Below are 26,144 nucleotides of genomic sequence, written 5' to 3' on the forward strand. Positions count from 1 at the left end.
ATGATCAAAAGTTTGAAATTGTGTGCGAGTAAATTAAAGTATTTTTGGTGGGTAAACCGGTAAGTAATAGCTGATCAGATGTTACTCTCTACTTTCGGTTTCTTTATTTGCTGTTGAAATTCGGATGAAACATATGCCGCCACAGACAGACTATGTTTATTTTAAAAGATTTAGTGATTATTAACGATACAGTCATTTTCTTCAAAAAAATAAAAAAAACGATACAGAAGATGTATTCTAAATCTATAAAAATATTTTATAATCGTAGTCTGAATAAAAATTGATAGTTCAGAAATTACAATCAACGAAATGAACATGTTAACAAGGAAAAACGCTTGTGACACATGACTTATTCCCGTATCACCCATGTTAATTATTTCTTTAAATCACAGTATTATTATTAGAGAAGATCCGGTCAAAAAGTAAATTCTTGGAATGTTTGTGTCTGCATAGGTGATCTAATCTGAGAAGTAAAAAATTACATAATGAAGGCAACAAGAAGATAGCTTGTAATCTGTGTTGGCACCAATGAAATTGAAGACAGTGAGAGTGAAATAGTTGGAAACTGGTGGAGAATAGGCGAGCTGACACCAGAGTGCAAATATTTGTTATAACACGCCGAACTATCACGATTTAATCGTTGCAAGGTGATGTGACAATTTGATTTTTAAAATTATTGATAAAACTAGACAGAAAAATTATAATAATATTAAATTTGACTGAATTTAAAATTGTCGCTTATGATTTAACGTGACTTCATGGACGATGTTTGAGTAATTTTGAATTGTTAATGAGTTATTAAAAATATAATAATAAAAATAAAAATTATTTATAAATTATTTTTATTTAAAAAGAAGTTTAAAAAAGTTAAATCATCAAAATAATTAACCCAAACTAATTTCTAGTTTAAACGCGTTCCTGTTTTATTTTTTATTTTTAAATCAAATTTGTTACGACAAAAAACTCTTTTTCATTTTAAATAACAATTATGGGAAACCTAGAGCCTGTTTGCTGGGCTTGAATTCCGGGCTTTAAGTTATCTCTGATTTTAAGCTGAAAAATGTTTGTTTGTGAAATGAAATAAGCCAGAAGTCAGTTTAAAGTCAGAAATAAGTCAGAAGATGACTTAAAGCCTGAAGTTAGTTTGAGGTACTTTTTTCAATGACTAATTTTTTTATTTTTTTTGATAAAAATTACTCTTAAGTCATAAATTACCAATAATTCTTTTTATTTCTATTATTATATTTTTAATAACTCATAAGTCATTAATAACTCAAAATTACCCAAACAGACATTTTAAACTCTCAGCTTATTAAATAAGTCACGTTAAGTCATAAGCCATAAGTTCAGCGAAACGGACTCCTGATCTTATTCCATAAGAGCAACTACAATACAATGCTATATTTGGTTCTATTGCTATATTATAGCATCAAAAGTAAAAAAAACTCATCTCCAAAGAGGTGCTATATTTGGATGCATCCATGCATAGATGCATCCTTGGTTCTATATTTGAAACCAAGGATGGATCCATCCATGTTGCCACATCATTAATAGCTAGAAATTGGAAACTAGTTAATGAGTTAATGAGTGGTAAAAGTTAATGAGCTGGTTTTATATAAAAGTTAGATAAAAATTAATGAATTGGTTAAATTTGAAACTAGTTATAAAACTTAGCATTGGAGTAAGTTCTATTTTAACACCAAAAAATACATTTTAATGCTATATTATAACAATAGCATTAGATATATAGCATCTAGTATTGTACATGCTCTAAAAGCTTTGGGCCATTAGAGCAAGTCCAATAGGTGTGCTAAATTAAGTCTTAAATCCAAAAATAGGGAATATGGGATAAAATTGCACTCCAACACTATGCTAGTGATGTGCTAAATCACTAGCACAAGCTTCCCCTTCCCTATTTTTAGAATATGCTAGCCACTCCTAAACTATTTTTATCATTAAAATATTCATTTCTCTCTCTTCTCCACATCATTTCCCTCTCTCCTCCACACCAAAGTTGTTTAAATTTAATATTATTATAATAATAGGGAATGAATATAGGGAGTACTATTGGAGCTCATGTGCTAAATCTTGTGCTAAATCACTAAGACATATTATCTTATAATATTTTTAGGGAACCCCTTAGCATAGTGTTGGACTTGCTCTTACGAACTATCGAGCAGCTTAATAGTATCACCTCCAAATGGTTCGCAAAAGTCTTCAACCTGCCAAAACAGGTACACTTTAATCCCAATTTATGCCTTCTAATTTCTACATTCAATTTCTTAATCCTTTTTTTGTGAAACTTTTTTTTTTTTTTTTACTTCATGGCCATTTTATTCTACCAAAATAATAAAATCGAAATTATAAATGCCCAGTAATTCATGCAATCAAAAATCTCATTATTAGAACACTTCAAGATCATGGGTTGATCTACATTGAGTTGCTGCATTGCCACTTATGCCTGTGTAAAAAGAGATGAATTTGTAGAGTTGTTCTTATTGCCCTGTGTTTTTATAGAGTGAGTGTTGTGCCTTGAAGCTGTTTGACAAAACGCCTGAACTAAACACAGAAATGCAGTAATACTTTGCTGATTGCTAACATTGTAGTTTAGTAGCTTAGTTGGTGCCCTTTTTCTCGATAACAAGATGTTTCGGTAGAGGCATGAGTGCGTGAGTATTTAAATTTCGGCGTGCTAAACTATGTTATGATGTTAATGTTTCTGTATGGTAGGTCTATCAGCAATTAAGTCGTTCAATGCCGATAAGTACCTAAAAAAGATAGGCCTAGGTAAGGAGGACCATTATTTCTGGGGGCAAGTAGGGAAGGCATTGTTATGCACATATGCATTGTTTGGCGCTGCATGGTTGTACAACGAAACATCGCCCCTTGGTTGGTGGACACTTAAGCCGAAACCCAAGGAAGAGAAAGAGTTGGCCCATCTGTATGAACGTCGGGAATTTCCATATCCGGGTGATGCTGAGGCGATGGAGGAGTTTATTGCCAAGGGTGGGATGATCGGGACAACTATTGGGCCGAAAGGGGCACTTGAAACAGATAAGGACTCGGTTAATTTTCAGAAGCAGTTGCAGGATAAGAAGTTTGAGCACGAAGCTTTTAAGATGTGGGTGAGGATGAGGAGTGAAGTTGTTGCAGACCTTCAAAATAAAGGGTATGAAATTGAGTGATTGTTCTATCATTTCTGCAATATAAAATGATAATGTTTGTTGTGTGATACTCCCTCTGTCCCATTTAATTGTATACGTTTCTTTTCAACTGCTCGACACGCATTTCAATGCTCTTATAAAACATAGTTCCGTAACTTATTTTTGAGATTTTTTTTTTCTGAATAAAAATATAACATCCAAACTTTAATTCAGAAAAAGAAAATTTTAAAAATAAATTACACAACTACACTTTACAGGAGCATTAAAGTCCGTGCCACGTCCCCGTCCCCCAATGTATACTACTCAGGGGGACGGAGGGAGTATAATTTATGTGTAGCTTGATTAGTAGTTAAAAATTCAAATGGTCATTGTTCTTATGAAACATGGTATCAGCAAATTGTTATATGCATCGAACTGGCTTGATTCTTAATAAATTCTTGTTCTTAAATTCCATCTGTCTATTCTTACAAGAAAAATATGTATATATTGCCAGATTAATATGAGAATAATCAAAGTTAAGACAGTCGAATATGTGTTACTAAGGAATGTAAATTAGCTTTGCCATTACTTAAAGACCAATTGAAATTTCCTGAGAGAGAGATTCTGGGCTTAGTTCAGTTTTCCCCTCAAAATGCCTATACATAGAGAGAATGAACAACCTGCATTCGGTTTATAAATGATTTTGTTCATTTGTCAGCAATTTGGTGTTAAATTCGATGAAATTTGGTTCTTATCTGATTTGATAGTTATAAGGGGTAAAATATAACTCAGTTTTTGGATGTCAGAAACTATAACTAGGTCGAACTTGTTTAAGAAAGTGCTCGTGTACAGCTTAAAATACAAGTTTGTGAGATTTCTCAGTAAAGCAGGCGCTTTAAAATTTAAACACATTTTTTAGTTGTTATTGAAACTAGGATCCGCTTGAAATTGATGTTGCAGACAACAAATTTTTGCTTAAAAATACGTGGAAAAGCTGTTTAGTAAATTAAAAAATAATTTTTCTAATGGCAGTTTTTAGCTCAAAAACTGATCACGATACTTTTAAATAAAGGTGTTTTTCCTGTTTTTGTGGGAACTATCACAGATTTAAAACATCATTTTTTTTAACAAGAAGTGAAATACGTGAATATGAAAAAAATATCGAACAACAAGAATCTACATCCCGTACGCTGCACTTAAAAATTAGACCATTATGTCAAATCACAACCTACATCCTGAATATCATGGTTAAAAATTCAAGCCGCAATTATATCATAAAAATTGTGGATGCATGCGGTTTGAGATTTGATGATCACATTTCTATTATTTCTATAAATAAAAATTCATTTACTTCCGTTTTTTTATTTATCTGTATTCACTTTTTTTATACCATTTTCCATGATCGTAATAATACCCTCTTCGTTCGCATGAGTTGTATATATAAGAGAAGGGAAATGGGGACGTCGACACGACACGTATGTTAATGTTCTTGCACAATATAGTTTTAAAATTTATTTTAAAAACTTTTTCTTAAAAAAATTTAACACTAAAATATATATTTAAAAATAAGCTATAAGAATATATATGATAGAAGTATTACATGTCAAATACCAGAAGAAAATGTATAGATAATGGGGCCGTTTGGCTGAGTTTAAAATAAGTGCTTCTTGCTTAAAGTAAAGAAGTGAAATAGAAGTTAGAAGCTAGTTAAGACTTATAAGTGATTAAAGTGTTTGGGAAATAAGCAGAAGTCATGAAACAAAAGCTAGCATTCTCAGCTTTTTATAAGTGCTTCCTAACTTATTACACAAACAGTACGAAATAAGTGCTTTTAACTTATAAGCCCAGAAGTCTGGCTGCGAAACACCACCAATATATGGGTGGAATCCAACATGGCTTCTGTTTTGGATCACCAAGTAATAGCGTATTTTGAGAAACTAACTTTTGGGCCGTCAGCTATTTCAAAGACTTGTACCTGACAAAGGATTTTCACTTCATGTATCCTTTTCTTTTGGGCTTCACAATAAAGATAACAATGGTCTGCAAATAACATGGGCGACACTGTCAAAAGCCTTTTGCCTCTACTTGTATATTTCGATAATTTTAAATAATAGTATAGTATAATTCATGAATTACTAAAATTATAGAAATAAAAACAAATCAATAAACTATCTTTTAAATAATGATAAATAAAATATTCAACCAATTAAAATTATAAGTAAAAATAAAATTACTTAAAAAATAGTAGTCATATCAGATAAATTTTGAAAAATATTTAGGTTGTTACAGAAATGACGTTTCTGAGGCAAACTTATCTAAAAACAACGTGTAGTGACAAATTCGATATTATCACCAAAACAAGCCCCATTTCTGTAATCCACTAAACACTAGTCCACAACATATACTCACATTATACACACATTTCTCACCGGAAACACCATGAATTTTCCGGCGGCCGTGAAACGCCCGATCACCAAATTCTCATCACCACCTCTTCAAACTCACAAACCACTCAAACCCCATCAATCTTTGATCAAATCCCCGCCTACCCTTTTCAAGAAATCACCGAATTTCAACAATCACTTGAAAAATGACTCATTCACATCCCTTTCAAGCTCAAGAACTGGTTTTCCGATGAGTTCTCGGGTCAATTCGAAGAGGGCTTCTTCGGGAGATGATCGTTATCTTGTGACTGACGTGAAAGCACCGAGCTTTGTTGAGTTTATTACTTCTGAGAGGATTAAAGTTGTGGCAATGCTTGCTATGGCTTTGGCTTTGTGTAATGCTGATCGTGTGGTTATGTCGGTTGCGATTGTTCCGATGTCGCTTTCGAATGGGTGGAGGCAGTCTTTTGCTGGAGTAGTGCAGGTAGTTTCTGTGATTCTCTCATTGCATATGTATATTTAAATGTTTGTATGATCTTTAGTTAGTGTAGTAGAAATTCGATGAAATGTTATTTTTTTCGATGCCTGCATAACAGTGTATTATTTATCTTATTAAATTGTGGAGGTTTTAGTGTACTCTTAGTTTGGTGCAGAGTGTTTGTTGCTTTGCATATGTATATTTAAATGTTTGTATGTGATTTTTGGTTAGTGTAGTAGAAATTCGATGAAATGTTATTTTTTTGGATGCCTGCATAACAGTGTGTTATATATCTTATTAAATTGTGGAGGTTTTTGTGTACTCTTAGTTTGGTGCAGAGTGTTTGTTGCTTTACTTGTTGCTGTGTAGAAACGGTATGTTTATGCAATTGATATTGAATTGTATGATTAAATATTATGTAATGAATGTGACGTTTGTGAATGATTAAGAGGATTTAGGAGTGGTGCTAACTAGGGTGAGCTTCAGTGTGGAAAAGTTAACGGATTTTTTTTAAGACTGAAGTGAAGAATGTATATAATTGGAAACCCTATTTGGTCATTGTTTCTCGATATAGACATAGTATAGGCTGATTTTACTTACGTGTTGGTGTTTGTCGTAAGTCAAGGTGTAGGGTCTGCTCATTAATTGGTGTATGGGATGATATGATGGTTTAGGATGTTTTCTAGTTTGTCGGTTTCTACTGTCTGCAGCATTAGCGGGCACTTTTTTTGTACGGATGATTACGGTGTTGAGGTCTATTATTAGTTTATGTTAGTTTCTACTTGGCTCCCTTGTGATGATTGACATTTTACTTCTTTTTCAAAATTGAAGGATATTTCATGTCTTAAATTGATTTTATCAACTTAACTTAATTTGAAGTTTTGTTTTTTCAAATTTATTTGAAAGTCAATGTCTGCAGTTTTTACATTGCTTTAACGTAGAAACATTTATTATTATTAAACTCTGTTAAAGAAATCATTACTCCCTCCGTCCCCCGTGGTTGTTTACGTTCACTGTTACGCATTTTAGCCTCTTCTTTAAAAATTTTGATGATATTTAATGGCCTCTAATTGCAGTCTTCTTTTCTCTGGGGATACCTGATATCGCCCATAGCTGGTGGGACTCTTGTAGACTATTATGGCGGTAAGATAGTCATGGCATGGGGTGTCACTTTGTGGTCACTAGCGACGTTTCTCACTCCATGGGCTGCAGATACTTCTTTGTTAGCATTGCTACTTGCACGTGTCCTACTTGGCATCGCAGAAGGTGTGGCTCTTCCTAGTATGAACAATATGATAGCAAGGTAGAGTTTAACAAGTCACTTACATGTCAAAATGAATTGAATTCTCATTCGATCCTTTATATGTTATAATATTGTGATTTTAGAAGACTAAATTTGGCCTTTTGATGTTAGATGGTTCCCTTCAACAGAACGATCCCAAGCTGTTGGTCTTGCAATGGGAGGATTTCAGCTTGGAAGTGCTATTGGACTCACACTTTCTCCTATCCTCATGTCACAAGCTGGTGTGTTCGGACCATTTATAATATTTGGATTATGTGGTTTTTTGTGGGTTATAATATGGATTTCTGCTACAACAAGTACTCCCGATCAAAATTTTCAAATATCACGATATGAGCTGGAGTATATACGAAGCATGAGGCCAAAATCCTTAAAGGTTGAGAATGATTTGGCAAAACCTAAAGTCATTCCTCCTTTTAGACGATTGCTTTCCAAGATGCCAACTTGGTCTATAATTGTTGCAAATGCCATGCATAGCTGGGTATGTATACATTCTCTGTCTGTATATACCTTATCTGCTGAGATTATTATTTGTTTTGGTCTCATTATAGTATGTGGGTATATATTTATTAGTTCCCATATGTTATTGATATACCGAATCTCAAAATTCCTCATCTTCTACATTGTTCGTTTTTTGCTCACAGGGTTTTTTCGTTATTCTTTCGTGGATGCCAATATACTTTAAAACGGTAATATCAGATTTGACTTGCAGAATTTTAAATTGTGATATTTCTTCCATATATCTTGCTTCGAATATACCCTTTAGAAAATGAGGAGTTGTTGTTTTCATGCTGAGCAGATATATCATGTTGACCTCAGACAAGCCGCATGGTTTAGTGCTGTTCCATGGAGTATGATGGCAGTAGTAGGATACTATGCAGGTGTTTGGTCAGATGATTTAATTCGACGTGGTACAAGTGTCACTTTTACCAGAAAAATGATGCAGGTTTGAGTCAGTATATATCTATCTTTTTGAATGCTTATTTAATATACATCTTGGAATCGATTATTATAAAAGCATTTCTAGATGTGCTAATCTATAATTCAACTAATTGTGCAACCGTCAACATGATCTTAAAGGTTGCTATGCTAAAAGGAGTCCCACGGTAGAAACAAAATAGTGCTGCCAAGTTGATGACTGTGTGCTTCAACTTATACCAACTTCATATGCTGATTGTGTTATTATTTACCTAACAATTAGGCGACTGCCAACAGAGATAGGTAGATGATATTCATTGTTTAAGAAATGGTCAGGAGAAATTGGGAGACTAAACACGTGGTTGAGGCAATAAAAATGTCCAGCACTGTTAAAGTAGATTAGTATTGTAAGTGGCTAGTCTAACACGTGGCTTTCAGATACAAATATTTTTTCTGTAATGAAGGACAAGAGTGATAATTTTATTTTTGAATATATGTAGTCGATATATTTTTGCTTTATAAATATCTGAATTTAGAAACCCTATCAGATTGAACATGAGTGTATTATGGATCAGAAACATGAGGAGCATGTCATCTGGCTTCTCAGCTTTCCTAAAACTTTGGGGATAGTATTTAAAGTTTAAAAGCCCAGTATTTCATATAGTAATTTGCATACCTTTATATAATCATGCCGTATTTTTATGATTTTAAACTATATTTATTAACTTTCCGTATATATTCTGTATTCACAAAGTGAGGTGTCTTCCCAAAAATAATCTCTGGTTCTAGGAGTAGAGGTAAGTTATATGTCTATCTTACACTCTTAAGACTACCCTATGTCTGAGTGAAACGCACCTGGTATGGTTTTGTTTTAGTTGGTACCTTGTATACGTTGGCCTTCTCTTAAACTGTTTCTCGCTGTGAATCTGTTGCTTGTTTCAACATCTCTATTTAGTTGTTATTCGTTCATTATTTTAAGGACTATTATTAGTTGCTGGCGAATGCAACATGATTTCTATGGTTGACAAATCTCCTAAAAGCTGGTTACTACAACTCATGTTGCAACATATTGATTGTCGAACTAAAATGATTTGCTACTGTTGACAAAGACACAAGGTAACTTAAATTTTTTCCTTCAGACAATTGGATTTGCTGGCCCTGGCCTTGCTCTCATTGCTCTAACAATGTCAAAAAGTCCAATAACAGCATCTGCATGGCTAACCGTAGCTGTGGGGCTGAAGTCATTCAGCCATTTCGGCTTCCTTGTAAATCTACAGGTTGGTATAAGTAAATTAGATGAAAATACATGTTTTTTTTTCACCTTCTAACTGTTGATCTACACTTGTCATGATTTAGGAAATTGCACCGCAATATTCTGGCGTTCTTCACGGTACGTATGTACTTTTTTTCATTATTCATTAATGCTAAGTAATGATATTTGACATTTAAGCCGATAAAAAAGCAAACGTCAACCCCTAGTCCAGATGAAATAGTCTGGGGTTCACTCTGTAATACACCACTTCCCTGCATCTGTAGGAAGTCCTAGAGATCTCTTACACGATCTGATTATAGACTACAGTTAGCACCCAAAGGAAGTATCTATTTTTAAAGCTCATTTGTCTACTTATAACATGTTTGAGTGATGTGGATGAGAATTTGAAGAAATAGAGAAAATATGACAAGCAGATGATCAGAAACTTTTAATCAAATTATCGGAATTCGAATAAGTGGCATCAGATTTTTACTTGTAGTATATTTGGCCTGATGTACGCTCTTTCACTTCTATAGGTTTGTCAAACACCGCAGGAACGTTAGCTGCTATAGTGGGAACAGTTGGAGCTGGGTACTTTGTCGAACTAGTTGGCTCCTTCCAGGGATTTTTGATACTCACAGCTATCCTCTATTTTATGTCCACTCTATTTTGGAACATTTTCTCTACCGGAGAATTGGTTGATTTCGATGAGACTAATCAGGTCAAGCAGCATTAGGTTAAGCCTGATTTAGAGAAGAGGAAATATGGCAGATAGAGTTAATTTCATGTGTCATGTGTTGTAGGCAGTATGTACCAGTATGTTGCTGTAGTTGTAATGTTTGGGATGCCGAGGAGCTTACCCGATTTCTGATTTTGGATTAATGTAGGTTTTTAATTTTCTTTTTTGTAAATATATCCCAGTATATATTAGGGAGGCGCTTGGTTCATGGTTAATGTGTCTAACGTGAATCGGAATCTCAAATCCCGTCTTGGTGTTTAGCTTAGCAATCTTGTGACATGGAATGAGAACCCAATCTAACTTGAAGGGTAAATCATTCCTTACGCTTCTTTTGGATACCTATTTGGCTATTTCCATACCCCTCATTCTCATGTCCCATTACCTCATTTTCATTCTAGCTCCCTATCTAAACGCCCCTGGTAAACCTAATGAAGTTGGACCACTGACTTGGTTAAAAGCAAGAGACCTTCTGTGAAGAACATAATATATTTTTGACAGAAAATCAAATTCCCCAGTTTATGAAGAATTTTATTTTCATTTCTCACTTTGACTGATCTTTTCTAAGAACTTTCCCTAGCTTTTTACTCTTTCCCTGCTAAATTGACATGGTTCAAATCATTGAAGGTCAAGAAATTCTAAAATATCACAAGCAACAGATTGCCAAGTTCAATACGTTTGCCTACTCACAATAAGCAGGATACGAATTTTCGACATGTTCTTTATTTTGTGAGAGTTAGTTTTTGATTCGGTTGTAACCCAACTTTAAAAGAAAATATCATTTACCTTGGGCACTGACCCATATTATAATAAATAATATCTCTTAGGATTCTGCAGCAGAACTTCACATGCAAAATATGTCGATATCTATGTATTATGTTATCTATTTAAAATTTAGGTTTCTGCTGCAGAATCTTAATGATTCTATGATTTTATTTTAAGGATGGTTTCTCCGTTGAGCGCGACCCTATCTTTAATAATATAAATAATGTTCAAGATCAATCAACTAAATCAACGACTAGTAACATGTTATTGATTAAAAATATAAATATTTAATTTTTCTCTTGAACAAGTATAATTTTTTATATATTTATCAAAAATCTAAAATTAATACACATGAAAAATTCGCTAAAATACGTCACCGAACCCGCCCAATTATATATTTATCCAGGTTGACCGTGGAGTTCATCTACACGTCCAATTAATACATTTGTCGTCGGCCAACTTTGTTTATCACCAAATTGACCATGTTATTAAATATCATATCCACAAAGAAATCACTAACACATTCCCCCATCATTTTATAATCATCATCATGTATCATATACCAAATAATGTTTGATTCATTTCCAAATATTATATATTCCTAAGCCTTCAATTTCCTCCAAGTTAGTTGAATTTCTTAGCTGCAAAAATGAAGAGAACACCCAGTCCTCAAATCACAAGGCATGGTCAAATCAATACACAAAACTCAAATCCACAAAATGGGTACTTGGGAAACAAGAATCAGAGGAAACCCCATGTCTTGAAAGCTTTTGCAAGAAAAGTATCTAAAGTTTTGAGCTTTATTAGCTGTAAGGGAGAACCCAACTCTAGTACACTTGAAAATGATGTTCATCATCATGGTATTGAGAAAGACTTTGCTGGTAAGTCTGTGTGTTTATATGTTTTGTGGATGTTGATTATGTATAGATACATGTGTTTGTTTAATTATTTCCGGCCGCAACCAATGGGCTAACCTAGGCTGGAGTCCTGTTCCGGAATTTAGTAGAATTTTAATTTTGTTGGTTTAGGATGGAAAATTATTTATTTATGATGATAAACTTTGTGTTGGTCTAGACATATTATGAAGTACAATTTGCAGGCTTGTAATAAACTCTTAAGAGCATCTCCAACTCCTTAGCTAAAAGTCATTAATAGATACTATAAATGAAAATATAACCTCTTGATGTTTGGCCAATCTCTAGAGTACTATAGCAAGATTTCACATCATTTACTAATATATTCTATTTATACAACTTGAAATAATTATTACATACAATTTTAAAATATAGTCAATCAATATAGTTGGAGATGCTCTAAGATTTTAATAGGATTGTTCATCTATGAGAACTTATATTCAGGTTCAGTACCCATAATATTCTTAAATTGTGGCCCTTGGTGGAATTTTAATGGATGTCCATTCAAGTGTAAGACATGTGATAATGTTTGAGTAGGTATGTGGTCATTTGACAAGAAAAAAGTTGTGATTAGGTTTGGCTGATTAATTGCTGTATAGTTTGTAGTAATGGCAAATGTCCTGCTCTGCAGCATCAGAAGATACTTCTTCAAAAAGCAGTAGCAGAAATAAGTTTATAAATTCACCAGAATATATGAAGGCCTTGAGTGGTGAGAAACCAAAAAGGGTTAGTTATACGATTGAAGAGATTATCAAGGGGACAGCTAATTTCTCAACAGCAAACAAAATTGGAGAAGGAGGGTTTGGTATTGTGTACAGAGCTAAGCTAAAAGATGGATCTTTTGTTGCGGTAAAGAGGGTGAAGAAAAAGGTAAGAAGAGACATTTCAGTACAAAGGTTTTTTTTTAATAGTCGAGCTGTTTTTATAGATATGCATGTTTTGTGAAGTTGAATTAAGGTCTAACTTCATTTGAAAAATAAAATATATGAGAAGACTTGACATGTTTATGTGTTACAAAAATTAGTACATTTACATATGTAAAGTTACTTGAAATTCTTCTCGCAGAACCTGAATGATAGGACATCGTCAACGGAGTTCAGAAATGAAATCCTTACTCTAGCAAAGATTGAGCATTTAAATTTGGTTAAGCTTTTTGGTTTTCTGGAGCAGAGAGATGAACATCTGATAATAGTTGAATATGTTGGGAATGGAACACTTCAGGAACATCTGGATGGTAAGCGAACAATCTTTATAAGCACCCTTTTTAATGTAATTCACGCCTTTTGTGTTTGTATCCACCAAATTATAAAAAAAATACGATAATATACACGTACACAAAAATAAATACCACAAAAATATAGATGCTCGCCTTACCTTGATGCAAAGCTCTTTTCTGTATCTCTGTATAAGCAACTCTCTAATTTTGCATACTCCTCACATATGTTACTGTTGTAGGTGGAGACAGCATTTGCTCACCTTCGAAATCATATAACCGTCCATATTTATTTATTTATAAGCTGTAAGCTCTATAATTTTCTAGTCCTTATATGTTTTAGACTCTCATTGGTGATTAATACAATTTTTTTTATCTTAGAAAGGATCTTAATTCTTACCACATTCTATTTCCCACCAAAATATTATCAAGTACATCACGATATATTGACAAATGTCTGTGAATCACTTCTTGACTATATGAAGAATATTTCTTGTTGTGGTAGTATATACAGAAACTTCTGATTCATTTTGCAATAGTTTAATAAATGTTGATATATCCTAAAACCAAAGAATGTACAACCTTACACTTCAATCTTAATATTGTCATAACAGGGATACTTCTACCCTGAATATGACATTGCTTGTTTTAAACTACAAATACATATGTTGTTGTGTGTTCAAGTAGTTTAAAATATATTGCTCAATTGCTAGTGATCTGTCGTGCAGGGATGTGCGGGAAAGGACTTGAAATTGGAGAGCGTTTGGACATTGCTATCGATGTGGCTCATGCAATAACTTATCTGCACACTTATACAGGTATTTGCTATGTTACTTAAAGGAACTGCCGGAGACATGTTCATATGCCAAATTGCCTACTCGATGCCAACTGCATAGGATCCACAGCTTTTATTCTTTAGAACTTCTTGCAGAGTTAAACTGGCTTGAAATTTTTTTCCATGTACTACAGATCCTCCCATAATTCATCGAGACATAAAAGCATCAAACATCCTTGTCACAGAAAAGCTCCGTGCCAAAGTGGCAGACTTTGGAATTGCACGGCTAGCTCCTGAAGATCCTGGAGCAACTCACATTTCTACAGAAGTCAAAGGAACGGCAGGGTACTTGGATCCTGAGTACCTGATGACACAACAACTTACTGAAAAGAGTGATGTTTATTCCTTCGGGGTACTTCTTGTTGAGCTGATAACAGGAAGGCAGCCAATAGATCTAAAGAGACCAGTCAATGAGAGGATCACTATAAAATGGGTAAGTAGAGATTAGAGAACTGCATGAATCCAAAGTGGTACATTTCACATGAAAACATATTCTAAACTGTTTTTATTATACTTGCATGTTCATATAATATTTTGTTTGGCCATCCATTTTACACTTCAATTCAACAGGAGACTTATTGATGTGATCTCAGATTTCTTCACAGTCCTCGGAATTATACAGAACTAGTTCTTTTGACATATCTTTTAATTGACATATACTTTTACATTTATGCAGCTTGTTTCAATAGGACATATAATTTCTTACTGTGTGTACCTTTGTTTTAAGCATTTTAAGGGCATATTTGTGGGAATAAAAATATGAACTATGCTACATGCACATCAGAAGACAATTTTCTTTCTAAACAATAAGTTCTCTCCTACTGAACATATTATGTTTTTGATGATTAAGAGTACATAAATATATCAGGAGTATTATTGACATAGTAAACAAGGACTAGTCTACAATGAAGAAGTTGGTCCATGTGTAAGCACATAATAGATTCCACATAGCATATGCGACTAATGGTTTGCTTGTTTTGTGTCTTTTATAGTTATAATTAACTTTTTTAATACTAGAACCTCCAACTGCTTGTTACCAAGAGTGAGGGGTACGGGTATCCGCTAGGACATAATGCTATGGATGACTTTTCTACTTAAATGATACTGCAAGGTTTATTAACATAGCATAAGTTTATCACTCACTTGTTAAAACTCTGGATCTGCAGACTATTATATACAGTTGACTCAGATAGAAGCTAATTTTATCTAAAGATTACACATTTGCAACTCATTACAAATAATGGGTATCATAGTAAATGTGACCTCCTTAAAGAGCAAGTAGAGTCGATTAATTTCATAGGACTTACGGAAATACAGGAGTTAATTTGTTACTTACTATACTGGAAAAATCAGTATATTGAACTCATCTACTATTTGAAAGTGCATTTTCTGAATATAGGAATATATTATGGCAATTTTCGTCAAAAATAAATAAATATATATTATGGCAAGAGTGGAGCTATCAGAAGAAGCCTTTAAGCAATAAGATATACTCTTTATTTGATGCTCTATATAAACATGACACTTTAAACAAGTTTCACTTTGCTTGCCCCTTCAAGATTTGTTTTGTTACTTGTAAAATTAAAAGAATGACAACTTTCTGTACCGAAGTATGAAATTCTTGTCAGAAGCAAGCTTCCATGTGGCAAATGTGAATATTCTTTTCCTGAACGGCTTTTTTTAAAATAACTTTTATTGTCAAGACACCCTGAAATGATAAGACCGTCTTTGAAAAGTCTATGTTTGATTGTGGTATTTAGTTAAATCCTGATGTTAGGATTACTCAAACTTTAATTAAATAAGTTCATTGGAGTTCAATTTTACTTACTGTTATGGAGAATCTAACAGTGATTAAGCGAATGACTTTCAAAGTAAATAAAGATGACAAATCGAATCATGTATATTTGTGTCCAGCTGACAGCTGCATTCAAGGATACTACATCTCAATTTTCAAGTTCTCCTTTGCATTTTTGCTTTTGATCTGTTTCCGGAATGTAGTAAGATACAAATTACACATTTAGCTAACCTTAATGCTAGTGAATTTGGAAATTAAAAAAAGAGCCTACGTTATGGACAATAGCCAGAATTTCCTTCCCTAGCATACACAATAACCTTAAGTAAAAAGGTCACTTGATGATTTAGAGGGTCCTCATTTTTTGGAAGTTACAGGTTATAAATTTTGTTTTCTTGACTCCTTTTCTTGCATTATAGGGGAAGATAGAGATACTAATCATTTATATATGCAGGCCTTAAAGAAACTAAAAGAAGGAGATGCTATTATGACAATGGATCAAAGACTACGAAGGAATCCAGCATCTATTATGGTGGTAGAGAAGGTTCTAAAACTAGCTCGCCAGTGCCTTGCACCTTCACGACAAGACAGGCCCCTAATGAAGAAATGTGTCGAGACATTATGGAGAATTAGAAAAGATTACAATGAGAAATGTGTCAATTCTGCTGCTTCAGCCTTTGCCAATTCTGCAAATGTAGTCGAGGGGGATGCTAGAAAGAAGCGACATAATTATTTTGGGATCGAGGATAGTGAAAGCTACAGATTTCGTTCTGCTTGACTTACCAGCCCATAGTTAGGAATTGTGATTATACTTTTCTTTATTTTTGATGTCCTAATACCTATTTTTTGATTGATTCTTTTTGCTTGACCATATTTTTCGGATAAAACTTAACCTCAAGGTACACGAAATTGTGTGAGACAACTGCATATCTATAGATGTCTCTAATTTATACAATGTTTGTTGAAGTTGTGGAATGATTATGGACTTCATATGCCATATTGTGTTCTAAAGCAATCAGTTTTTTAGGCAGAAAGTAGACTTGGGAGCCTGAGAATGTGATCTGGTTAACTGCATAATTAAATTAATCTGTGTCCATGGCCAGCACTTAGACATTAACTTTCTGATTGATTCACACTAATACATACTTGTTCTAATCATTAATATATCATGATAAATACCAAGTCTATTTCAAGACCAAAAAACCACAAGGATTTGCATGTATGCTATACAGTTTTTGACAATAAAATGCCCTCTACTGAAGTTCACCTGCCAGAGATATATTTAAATCACGTATGCTATTCATCAGCTGGAATAGCTCAGTTGGTTAGAGCGTGTGGCTGTTAACCACAAGGTCGGAGGTTCGACCCCTCCTTCTAGCGTTTTTCCCTTGTCCCAGCTCTACGTTGCAGAGAGTTTTTTTCCTTGTTAGAGCAGCTGCTGGTATTGCTTTTGAGTGTTGAAGCTCAAGTCGTCATTGTTGTTCCAGATCTTGTTGCTGTTCATGCACAACACTTTTTCAATCATTTCCACATGCATGTCACACAGTCGACAGCCCTTGTAGCAAGAAATTTAACTCTCGGTGTTGAAACAGTAACAAATAGAAGGTGGGATCAGTTCATATTTATCGTATAAATGTAGCAAAGAAAAATAATGGAAGTGGATGTGACAAAAAAAATAGTGGGAGTTCTTGATTTTTATACTATAAGATTTTAATATATTCGATAAATTTTGAAATGTAAAGAATTAGATAACACATTTCAAAAATGAAAGTGTAAAAAAATTATTGAGACGGAGGGAGTATATAATTATGCTTACATATAAAAAGACATCCATGTATAGTTCATAATAAAATTGCGGTCCGGTTCGATCTGTGAAAAAAAGAAAAAAATTAATTTTGACTCCGATTTTGAACAGAATCAACCGAGGGCTCACCAGGAGTTTGACTACCACCCTTAACATTCTTGAAAAGTTTGAGAACATGTTATACATAAGAAGGAAAATAAAAGGGAAGGTGGAAGAAAATGTTATAATAAATATTTATTGAATAAGTTAAGAGTATGGTATAACTTGTTATAGATATAGATTAGAATTCACTAAAATTAATGGGAATTACAATTGACACATCATCTCAACTCATCAAAAGTAAATAAAATTAGGTGTAATAATTTTATATACAAGATAGCGGGATACTCGAAGAGTGGTTGAAATTTGGAATAAGAGACCGTAACCACCATATATATTATTCTGTTTTAATATAAAAGGAGATTTTTTGGAGCTAAAATATAATTTTTCTGTAATATTCGTTTTTATATTCAAATTTCATATAATAATTAAGTAAAATATACAAAATAATTTAGAGGAGTCAAAACTTATGACAACATATATAGGTGACAAATAATGTTTCTTTTGCACCAAAAATCTGAGAGAAAAGGTCTTGTATATCATAAATTGAGCTTAAAGTATCCTGAATATCAAGTTTTGAAAAAAATGATAACATCGTAGAACGTTACATCATGTAGCGTTAGGTTATAAGAATAAAATGGTACGATGCAGCATTTTGATAATGATGTTACATGGATTATAAGAATAAAACCGTATACGATGCGGGGTTTTGATAAGAGAAAATAGATTTTTTTTGTCACCGAACTTATTATGTTTTTAGAAACTTGCCACTCAACTAATATTTTTCCCAGATGTTAGGTTCAGAATTTTTTTTGCCACTGAAGTTAGGTTCGGGTTTGATTATTACCATTATATTAATTCTTTGTAGTATTATTAAAATATAGTGATAACCTTTAATATTTTGATGATTTGATATATGTCTATCTTTATATATAGTACTTTTATGTCGTTTATCTTCGGTGATGAGAGTTAAACACGCATTTTACGGTTTCCAAAAGCGTACTCTCATAAATTATTTTATTTTTTCTTCTGAATAAAAATTTAGTGTTTGAATTTTTATACGCAAAAAGAAAATCTCATAAATCATTGAAGATTAAGTTTTCCTCTCTATTTATTTATCTTTATCTTGAACATTATAATAAGATAAAGTTATTAAAAATTACGAGAATAAATTTAAGAAAGATCTTAAGCTGAACTAGGTGATTGAAACTTTAATAGTGAAAGATGATGCATCGTATCACTCAATTAGACTTTATTTTATCATGGAGAGCATAAATTATTTGAAGTCATTGATTCCATACTGATGATTTAATAAATTTTTAGAATTCTAATTACGATTTTTTCTGATTTTAATTTATATCACCTCATTTTATGTTATAAATTATTGCTATATACAAAGATATAAATATACATCATATTATCAAAAAATTATATACTATCACTATGTATTAATGATGCTACAAAAAATTATCACAATGCTAATAATCATATCCGAACCTAAGTTAGTGATTAAAAACAAATCCAAACCTAACATCAGTGACTAAAAAGAAAAAAAAATTTAGTTGAGTGACAAGTTTCTAAAAACACAATAAGTTCGGTGACAAAAAAATTTATTTTTCCGTTTTGATAACGATGTTACATGGGTTTGGGTATAAAATGTTGGATTAAGTTATATTATCTGGCGTTAGATTTTTTAGGATTTTCAAATATTTTTCTTATTGATTTGGACTAAAATAAGAGAGAAATCGTATATCATGTAATTTTTTTAAAAAATATAAATATTACACGACGTCACATCACAAAATGAAATATTATGAAGTGAAATTTAGGATCAACATTTGAGACTTTGATAGTCAGATGTTTTAACCAAAACCCGACCGAAAAATCCTGAAATCGGATTAGGATAAAAATGAGAAAAGAAATATACAGTACACTTCATCGCAATTTACATGAAAATTGGGCAGGGTGTAAAAACAGGATTTTGAAATATAACATCGAAACCCCCGCGCCCAGCCCTTTTTCCATTCTCAACTACACACTGCCATGGAAGAAGAAGAGGCTGCGAAACAGCAGCAGCTCCTCAACATGGGCTTTTCTCAAGACCTAGTTTCTCAGGCCCTTGAAGCCACCGCCGGTGATTCCACTCTCAAAGCCACCGAATGGATTCTCTCCCACTCTCAAAACCCATCTTCCCCTCCTCCTTTATCTTCTCCTTTTCAACCCAAAATCAACCATTTCTTCGCCAAACCAACTCCAACCCCCCCTCTAAAAACCCAATCAAAAAATACCCATTTGCGAGAAGAAGAAAATATTATGGCCCCCCAAAAGCGATTAAAAGTTCATCCACTGAGGCAGCCGCAAAAAAAACATAATCATAAACCTCCTTTGTATGAAAGAATGAGACCTCGTACTATTAATGAGGTTGTCGGACAAGACCATCTTCTTGCAAATAATTCTCTGCTTAGATCTGCAATGCAATGTAAGTTGATTCCTTCTTTTGTGTTGTGGGGCCCACCTGGGACTGGTAAGACTTCTATTGCTAGAGCTATTCTTGATTCTGGTAGTAGTGGGTGTGATTTGATGTATAGGTTTGTGTCTTTATCTGCTGTGACTGCTGGGGTTAAGGATATTAGGGATGTTGTCGAAGAATCGAAAAAGTTGAAATTAAAGAGTAATAAGAGGACTATTTTGTTTGTTGATGAGGTTCATAGGTTTAATAAGTCTCAGCAAGATTCTTTTTTGCCTGTTATTGAAGATGGTAGTGTTGTGTTTGTGGGTGCTACTACGGAGAATCCCTCTTTTCATTTGATTACTCCGTTGTTGTCGAGGTGTAGGGTTTTGAATCTTAGTCCTTTGCAGCCTCAGCATGTTTGTATGCTGATTAGACGAGCTGCCGATGATTTGGAGCGTGGGGTTGTGCAGAGTTTGTCAAATGTGGGTTGTGGGGTTATAAGGATTGAGTTGAGTGATGAGGTGGTTGAGTTTTTGGGTTCGAATTGTGATGGGGATGCAAGGGTTGCACTTAATGCTTTGGAGAATGCAGCTGTTACGGCTGCCGCACGAGTTGGGGATTCAGGAGGTTCAGAAGAAAATGACATTACTCGTTCAGTTGTGCTTATGGTGACTCTTGATGATGCAAAAGAGGCGTTGCAGTGCAAGCATCTTGCTTATGACAGAGCGGGCGATGAGCATTATAATTTAATCAGTGCACTCCATAAATCTATGAGAGGAAGTGATGCTAATGCTGCAATTTATTGGCTTGCTAGGATGCTGGAGGGTGGTGAGGAGCCTCTTTATATTGCGCGTCGATTAGTTAGATTTGCTAGTGAGGATGTTGGACTGGCTGACCCATCTGCAATAACCCAGGCCATTGCATGCTATCAGGCTTGCCATTTTCTTGGTATGCCTGAGTGCGATGTGAATCTTTCCCAGTGTGTTGCATATTTGGCATTGGCTCCAAAATCAATTGCTGTTTATAGAGCACTAGGGGCTGCCAGGAAAGTTATAAAGGAATCAGTTGGACATGTCATGGAACCAGTTACTCTAAAACCTCAAGGTGTTAGAGAATGGCCCTTTCCAGGATCTTATATTCTAACATTCCCCCTCACTCGAGAGCCCATTTATGGGTCGAAGAGTGGATCACGGGCGCTCATCTTTGGAGCATTAATTTGCCATTTGTGCCACTATAAATTGTGAGAATATTGGGGGTGGCAGGGATCGAACCTGAGTCCTCTGCCAACCTGGCTCTGATACCATGTCAAGGAACCATGTTACTCTAACACCTTGAGGTTTTAGAGTAACTGGTTCCATGACATGGTATCAGAGCCAGGTTGGCGGAGGACTCGGGTTCGATCCCTGCCACCCCCAATATTCTCACAATTTAAAATGGACACGAAGGCAATTTATGCCCCAAAGATGGGCGCCCGTGATCCACTCTTCAACCCAAAAAAATGGGATTTCGAGTGAGGGGGAGTGTTGAATATAAAGTATAAGATCCATAAAGGGGCCTCCTCTAACACCTTAAGGTTTTAGAGGGAATGGTTCTCTACATGGTATCAGAGCCAGGTTGGCGGAGGACTCGGGTTCGATCCCTGCCACCCCCAATATTCTCACAATTTATAGTGGCACGAATGGCAAATTAATGCTCCAAAGATGAGCGCCCGTGATCCACTCTTCGACCCATAAATGGGCTCTCGAGTGAGGGGGAATGTTAGAATATAAGATCCTGGAAAGGGTCATTCTCTAACCACCTTGAGGTTTTAGAGTAACTGGTTCCTTGACAGGACAGAATGAGGGAGTGCCTCTCCACTTGAGGAATGCACCAACAAAATTAATGAAAGATTTTGGTTATGGAAAGGACTATATATATCCACCGGATAATCCTTCATCGACACAGACTTATCTTCCACCTTCCCTTCATGGTTATAAGTTCCTGCATTGGCCTGATACTGCTGGTGCTTTAGATGCTAACAGACGGACTGATAGATGCTGATGAATAACTCCCTACTGTCCCTCACTCTTTTTTTGGCAGATAGTAATCTATACTGGTTAGAACTTCCTTTATGCCCCATCCTTTTCATTACATTATGAAGTTTGGTTGTATTAGTATATATATCTCTAGTATGAGAAATCACCTAAAACTCATTTTCAAGCAGTATGGATTTATGAAAAAGGTATATATATTACGGATTAATAGTATAGAAAGGACAAACAAAAAGGTCATGCTAACAACAATTATATAAAATTTAAGATGTACATACTGCATCAGTGCTATCTATTAAGATAATATTAAATCGTAATGACTGCTATTATATAAAATTAGACAATAGGTTTACAATTTCAACTTTATTGTAATAAAAATAAGAAAGTAATATTTCACATCCTCAAATAGTGAGAGGCTTTTAATTGACTGGTCAAGGGCAATTTTTTCTTTTTTTTTCGATTTTAATAAAACATGAGTAAATTGCTTGTATTGCACTCCCACAAACACGTTTTCACGATTTAGGCAATGTCTAGTATGCTGTACAGTCCGAATTTTTTATTCTTTTCTATTTACTAATTTCATGAGCTAAATGTATAATTGCATAACTACTGCACAACAACTATTGGAGGGAACTATTCTCATTGCTGAATCTCATAGCAGTTCTGGCCCCATCAATTAAGAATATGGAAGGGCCACATTCTTACAAGTCCTTGTTAATTATGGCCTGTTTGTTTCCCATAATTGTTTGATTATATGTCATAAATTACTTGCAAGTTTATTATTTGGGTTATAACTAATAAATAACCTTGACATATAACTAAATTACAAGTTGAATTTTGAAAGTACAAAATGTGTACTTATTGCAGTTATTTTTCTTATGATTTTTGCAATTTGACTTCATAAAAATGAATGCTATCCCTTCTAAAGGTAACTTGTAGTACTTTAAAGTTAATTATGTTAATTTTTGTATATTATAAATTACATATTGTGAATCAATTTATCCAAAGTGATAGTAACTTATAAACAAAAATTTCTTTTTTACTTATAAGCAGTGAAAGTACTTTAAAGTGAAACATAACTTCTCCTGTATTTAAGATCTCCCGGACAAACCCTATAAGTACCTAGGCATGGGTGCCAATAGCCCAAGAGGGCAGAAATTTTTTGTTTATTGCACGACTTATGAGGAAGTGAAGATATAGAAGCTCAATTTTTTTATGGGATAAACAGAATCTCGGTAACTTATGATTTGCTTATGCAGTGATAAATTGTTTCTTCAAGTTTACCTCATTTGATGGTTTTTGAATGTGTGTATTGTAGTTCAAATAATCTTATAAATTATGGGAAGCTTTTTAAGGTATATCAAAAAGGCCGATGAACTCTTCAATGTTCTGGAATCACATGTCTCGTATAGATAGTTCAGAAAATTTGCACCCATTTCGTTGCACTTGTGAATCTTGATAAAACTTTTCTCTGTTATCTGGACCATGTGATCAAAATATCTTGAATTTTATTGTTTAAGTTGGGATCTGCACTAGTAATTGGTTTCAGCCCTCATCTGATGATGGATTCTCCTTCCGTTGATTTCTATATTTATTATGTTGTTCTTCTGCTTTGGTTGATGATAAATAAAAAAAGCAGAGAGAGCTCCTAAATAGTTAAAACTGGTCTTTCATTCCAATCACCGGATCTTTTATGAAACTTCCCATCCCCTAAAGTTATTTTATAACTTTTCTTTGACAATTAGTATATAAATTTTATTTTCATACAAGAAATAATAAAATTAACTATACATTAATATCGGAGAGGGTCGATAATCTATATTTAAATAAAAATACTAAGTTCTTGCATTTAATCTATTATGAATTCACTGTTTAACGTTGATTCTTAGATAAATCTAAACAAGTATTATTGGACAAACTTGTAAACCAGCTCACAATGTTGAAGGACTAGAGAACAACACAATTTGCATAGATTGTTGCCGTTAATTGTAATTGTTTTCGCTTAAAACAACTATTATCAACTGCATTCCAGGATTATCAGATGGATGCAAGTAAAATGGATGATTACAGTCAAAATTAGATGAAACAGACGTAGATTTTATTGTTAAAATTAGATGCTCTCAAACACAGGTTGATATATGATCAAAGTCTGATACATAGAGAACACAGAGAAGTGTTTATTATATAAAGAATTCTCCGTTTTTTCTTCCCTTTATCATCATTACCCCATCTCCTTGTGAAAATCATCATCCATTAGTGGCGTGGATGAAGCTTGGTACAAAACCTGAAGCATTTCAGCGTGACGGCCTGACCTGGTATGGAGCTTTTATTTTTTTTATTCATTTAGTTTTTTTTTGTTTAAAATATTTGGTGGATCACGAGTAACTGACTGAGAAGAGAAGCAAGACTTGAATCTCGTAGACAGGGTAGATATAAACATTACAGTAACGTGCAAATGTGCTTGCTGTGTCATAACACTCGCTTGTGTTATAGTACTTGAATGCAGTATGATGCGCATTTATGTTTTTAATACTCGCTCCGCCTATTAATACTTTTCTTGTTTGTTTATCATATTTGTCAAACATATACTTCTGATCGTTAATATTTTTAATTTCGTATTAGTATTAAATATAAAAACTTCGTCGTATTAACATTAATACGAATCGTCGTATTAACATTAATACGAATCGAACAAGATCACTTACAATTATATTTAATCTTATAAATTAAGTGTAAATTAGTAATTTGTTTCATGTTATGAAAAGTCCCGACATATGAAACAACAAAAGTAATAAGAGGCTGAGAGAGTATTATTTGTCGCGAGATAAACAAGAAACCTAACGACAGTTCAATTGATGTGGACCGTTCTGGACTATTATGATGAATGTGGAGGAGCAGTGATTCCCCGATTCCTGGTCTCGTCTATCTCGTGCATTCTCATTCAATTACCACCTACTTTGAAAATAATACAGGTATTTTTTCTTGCTAAATTTATTTCAAGTCTATTTTCTCTTTCTCTTTAAAAAAAAAAGCTCATCTCTTGACTTTTTACACGTAATTTAATATGTAAAACAAACATATTTTTATATATTATATTTTTATCTTTATTGTTCTAAATAAAAATTTAACATCTATTCTTTTAGTTAGAAAAAAATTCGAAAAATAATGCGTAGAAGGATATTTTTTTGCATCTCAAATTACTTGCAAAAAATCAAAACGATCACTACAAGAGAAAGCGCTTTTATCAATGGAAATTGTTAAGGGAAATTAATCCGTTAGTAGTTCTCCACAGATTTGTAACGATTTGACTAGTCAATACTCATGCCAACTAATTCGCAATGAAATACCCATGATTATTTACCAACAAGACGTTCCGTTAGGAAATATAGTCTCACAATAGAATAGTAAGGGAGTATCTCAAATGGGGACGCTTATTTACCAACGAGGCGTTCGTTTGAGAAAGAGAGAATAAAATTTAATAAATTATGTATCTCATACCAGTTTTCTTCTCTCTTTTATTATTTTAAGTACCCAAGGAGTATCTCAAATGAGGTTGGTTAAATCGGACATATAAGATGTTATCTAAAATTTGTTTAATCCGTGACACATTTTGTTTTGATGGTATCACTATATTTTAATTATAACATGTAATTATTAAGTTGTTATAAATATAATGTATTGTTTCAATATACTAATCGATGACGTGACATTTGCTATAGAGCAGTCGTTCTAAAAATATAATCATCCATAAGTAGTTGACTAAAATTTATAAATTTGCTATATAATACATGATATAAATAAACACAGCGTAACAAACGAATCAAGAATTATATTTTCATATTATCCACAATCGACTACCTCAAGCAAAACAGGAGAATATACGGATATCAAATTTTTTATTGCATGCATAAATAACAGAGCGAAATTTATACAAATCTTTTCTGAAGAAACATAAAGAAACTCACTAAATATGATAATATCTTGGAGCAGACGAGACTGTTCTTTTCAAATGGATTTGTGGTGAAATAC

At 33.6% G+C, this 26,144-nt stretch overlaps 4 protein-coding genes and 1 non-coding gene across 6 annotated transcripts; all 5 read left to right on the forward strand.

The window, feature by feature from the left end:
* Positions 1-2,056: 2,056 nt before the first annotated feature.
* On the forward strand, positions 2,057-3,612 carry LOC108206357 (uncharacterized). Its single transcript, XM_017376630.2, has 2 exons — positions 2,057-2,234; positions 2,731-3,612. The coding sequence occupies exons 1-2, from the start codon at positions 2,201-2,203 to the stop codon at positions 3,183-3,185; spliced, it is 489 nt and encodes a 162-aa protein (XP_017232119.1). The 5' UTR covers positions 2,057-2,200; the 3' UTR covers positions 3,186-3,612.
* Positions 3,613-5,496: 1,884 nt separating this feature from the next.
* On the forward strand, positions 5,497-10,429 carry LOC108206030 (probable anion transporter 4, chloroplastic). Its single transcript, XM_017376192.2, has 8 exons — positions 5,497-6,011; positions 7,082-7,308; positions 7,420-7,786; positions 7,950-7,994; positions 8,105-8,251; positions 9,363-9,500; positions 9,580-9,613; positions 10,012-10,429. Exons 1-8 carry the CDS (start codon positions 5,583-5,585, stop codon positions 10,209-10,211), a joined length of 1,587 nt encoding a protein of 528 aa, XP_017231681.1. The 5' UTR covers positions 5,497-5,582; the 3' UTR covers positions 10,212-10,429.
* Positions 10,430-11,398: 969 nt separating this feature from the next.
* On the forward strand, positions 11,399-16,727 carry LOC108206389 (calmodulin-binding receptor-like cytoplasmic kinase 1). 2 transcript variants are annotated; one of them, XM_017376669.2, is made up of 6 exons: positions 11,399-11,857; positions 12,522-12,760; positions 12,956-13,124; positions 13,832-13,921; positions 14,073-14,371; positions 16,185-16,727. In XM_017376669.2, the coding sequence occupies exons 1-6, from the start codon at positions 11,626-11,628 to the stop codon at positions 16,506-16,508; spliced, it is 1,353 nt and encodes a 450-aa protein (XP_017232158.1). In that variant the 5' UTR covers positions 11,399-11,625; the 3' UTR covers positions 16,509-16,727. The 2 variants fall into 2 exon arrangements, with proteins under 2 accessions (XP_017232158.1, XP_017232159.1); XM_017376670.2 differs by having other exon boundaries at positions 11,723-11,857; positions 12,490-12,760.
* A 309-nt stretch (positions 16,728-17,036) lies between these two features.
* Positions 17,037-17,110, forward strand: TRNAN-GUU (transfer RNA asparagine (anticodon GUU)). The gene has a single exon. It is a non-coding gene; the product is annotated as a tRNA-Asn (tRNA).
* Positions 17,111-19,588: 2,478 nt separating this feature from the next.
* On the forward strand, positions 19,589-22,553 carry LOC108207021 (uncharacterized). The gene is made up of 2 exons (XM_017377487.2): positions 19,589-21,158; positions 21,922-22,553. The coding sequence occupies exons 1-2, from the start codon at positions 19,677-19,679 to the stop codon at positions 22,123-22,125; spliced, it is 1,686 nt and encodes a 561-aa protein (XP_017232976.1). The 5' UTR covers positions 19,589-19,676; the 3' UTR covers positions 22,126-22,553.
* Positions 22,554-26,144: the final 3,591 nt, after the last annotated feature.

The sequence above is a fragment of the Daucus carota genome, chromosome 2 (assembly GCF_001625215.2).
Source record: "Daucus carota subsp. sativus chromosome 2, DH1 v3.0, whole genome shotgun sequence".
NCBI classification, from domain to species: Eukaryota; Viridiplantae; Streptophyta; class Magnoliopsida; order Apiales; family Apiaceae; genus Daucus; species Daucus carota.

Coding starts and splice junctions, on each gene's coding strand:
- LOC108206357 (XM_017376630.2), top strand. CDS start 2,201: ATGGTTCGCAAAAGTCTTCAACCTGCCAAAACAG. Junction 2,235..2,730: donor TCTTCAACCTGCCAAAACAG/GTACACTTTAAT, acceptor TCTGTATGGTAG/GTCTATCAGCAATTAAGTCG.
- LOC108206030 (XM_017376192.2), top strand. CDS start 5,583: ATGAATTTTCCGGCGGCCGTGAAACGCCCGATCACCAAATTCTCATCA. Junction 7,309..7,419: donor ATGAACAATATGATAGCAAG/GTAGAGTTTAAC, acceptor TTTTGATGTTAG/ATGGTTCCCTTCAACAGAAC. Junction 7,995..8,104: donor TGCCAATATACTTTAAAACG/GTAATATCAGAT, acceptor CATGCTGAGCAG/ATATATCATGTTGACCTCAG.
- LOC108206389 (XM_017376669.2), top strand. CDS start 11,626: ATGAAGAGAACACCCAGTCCTCAAATCACAAGGCATGGTCAAATCAAT. Junction 11,858..12,521: donor TATTGAGAAAGACTTTGCTG/GTAAGTCTGTGT, acceptor CCTGCTCTGCAG/CATCAGAAGATACTTCTTCA. Junction 13,125..13,831: donor ACTTCAGGAACATCTGGATG/GTAAGCGAACAA, acceptor TCTGTCGTGCAG/GGATGTGCGGGAAAGGACTT.
- LOC108207021 (XM_017377487.2), top strand. CDS start 19,677: ATGGAAGAAGAAGAGGCTGCGAAACAGCAGCAGCTCCTCAACATGGGC. Junction 21,159..21,921: donor TAAAGGAATCAGTTGGACAT/GTCATGGAACCA, acceptor TTGACAGGACAG/AATGAGGGAGTGCCTCTCCA.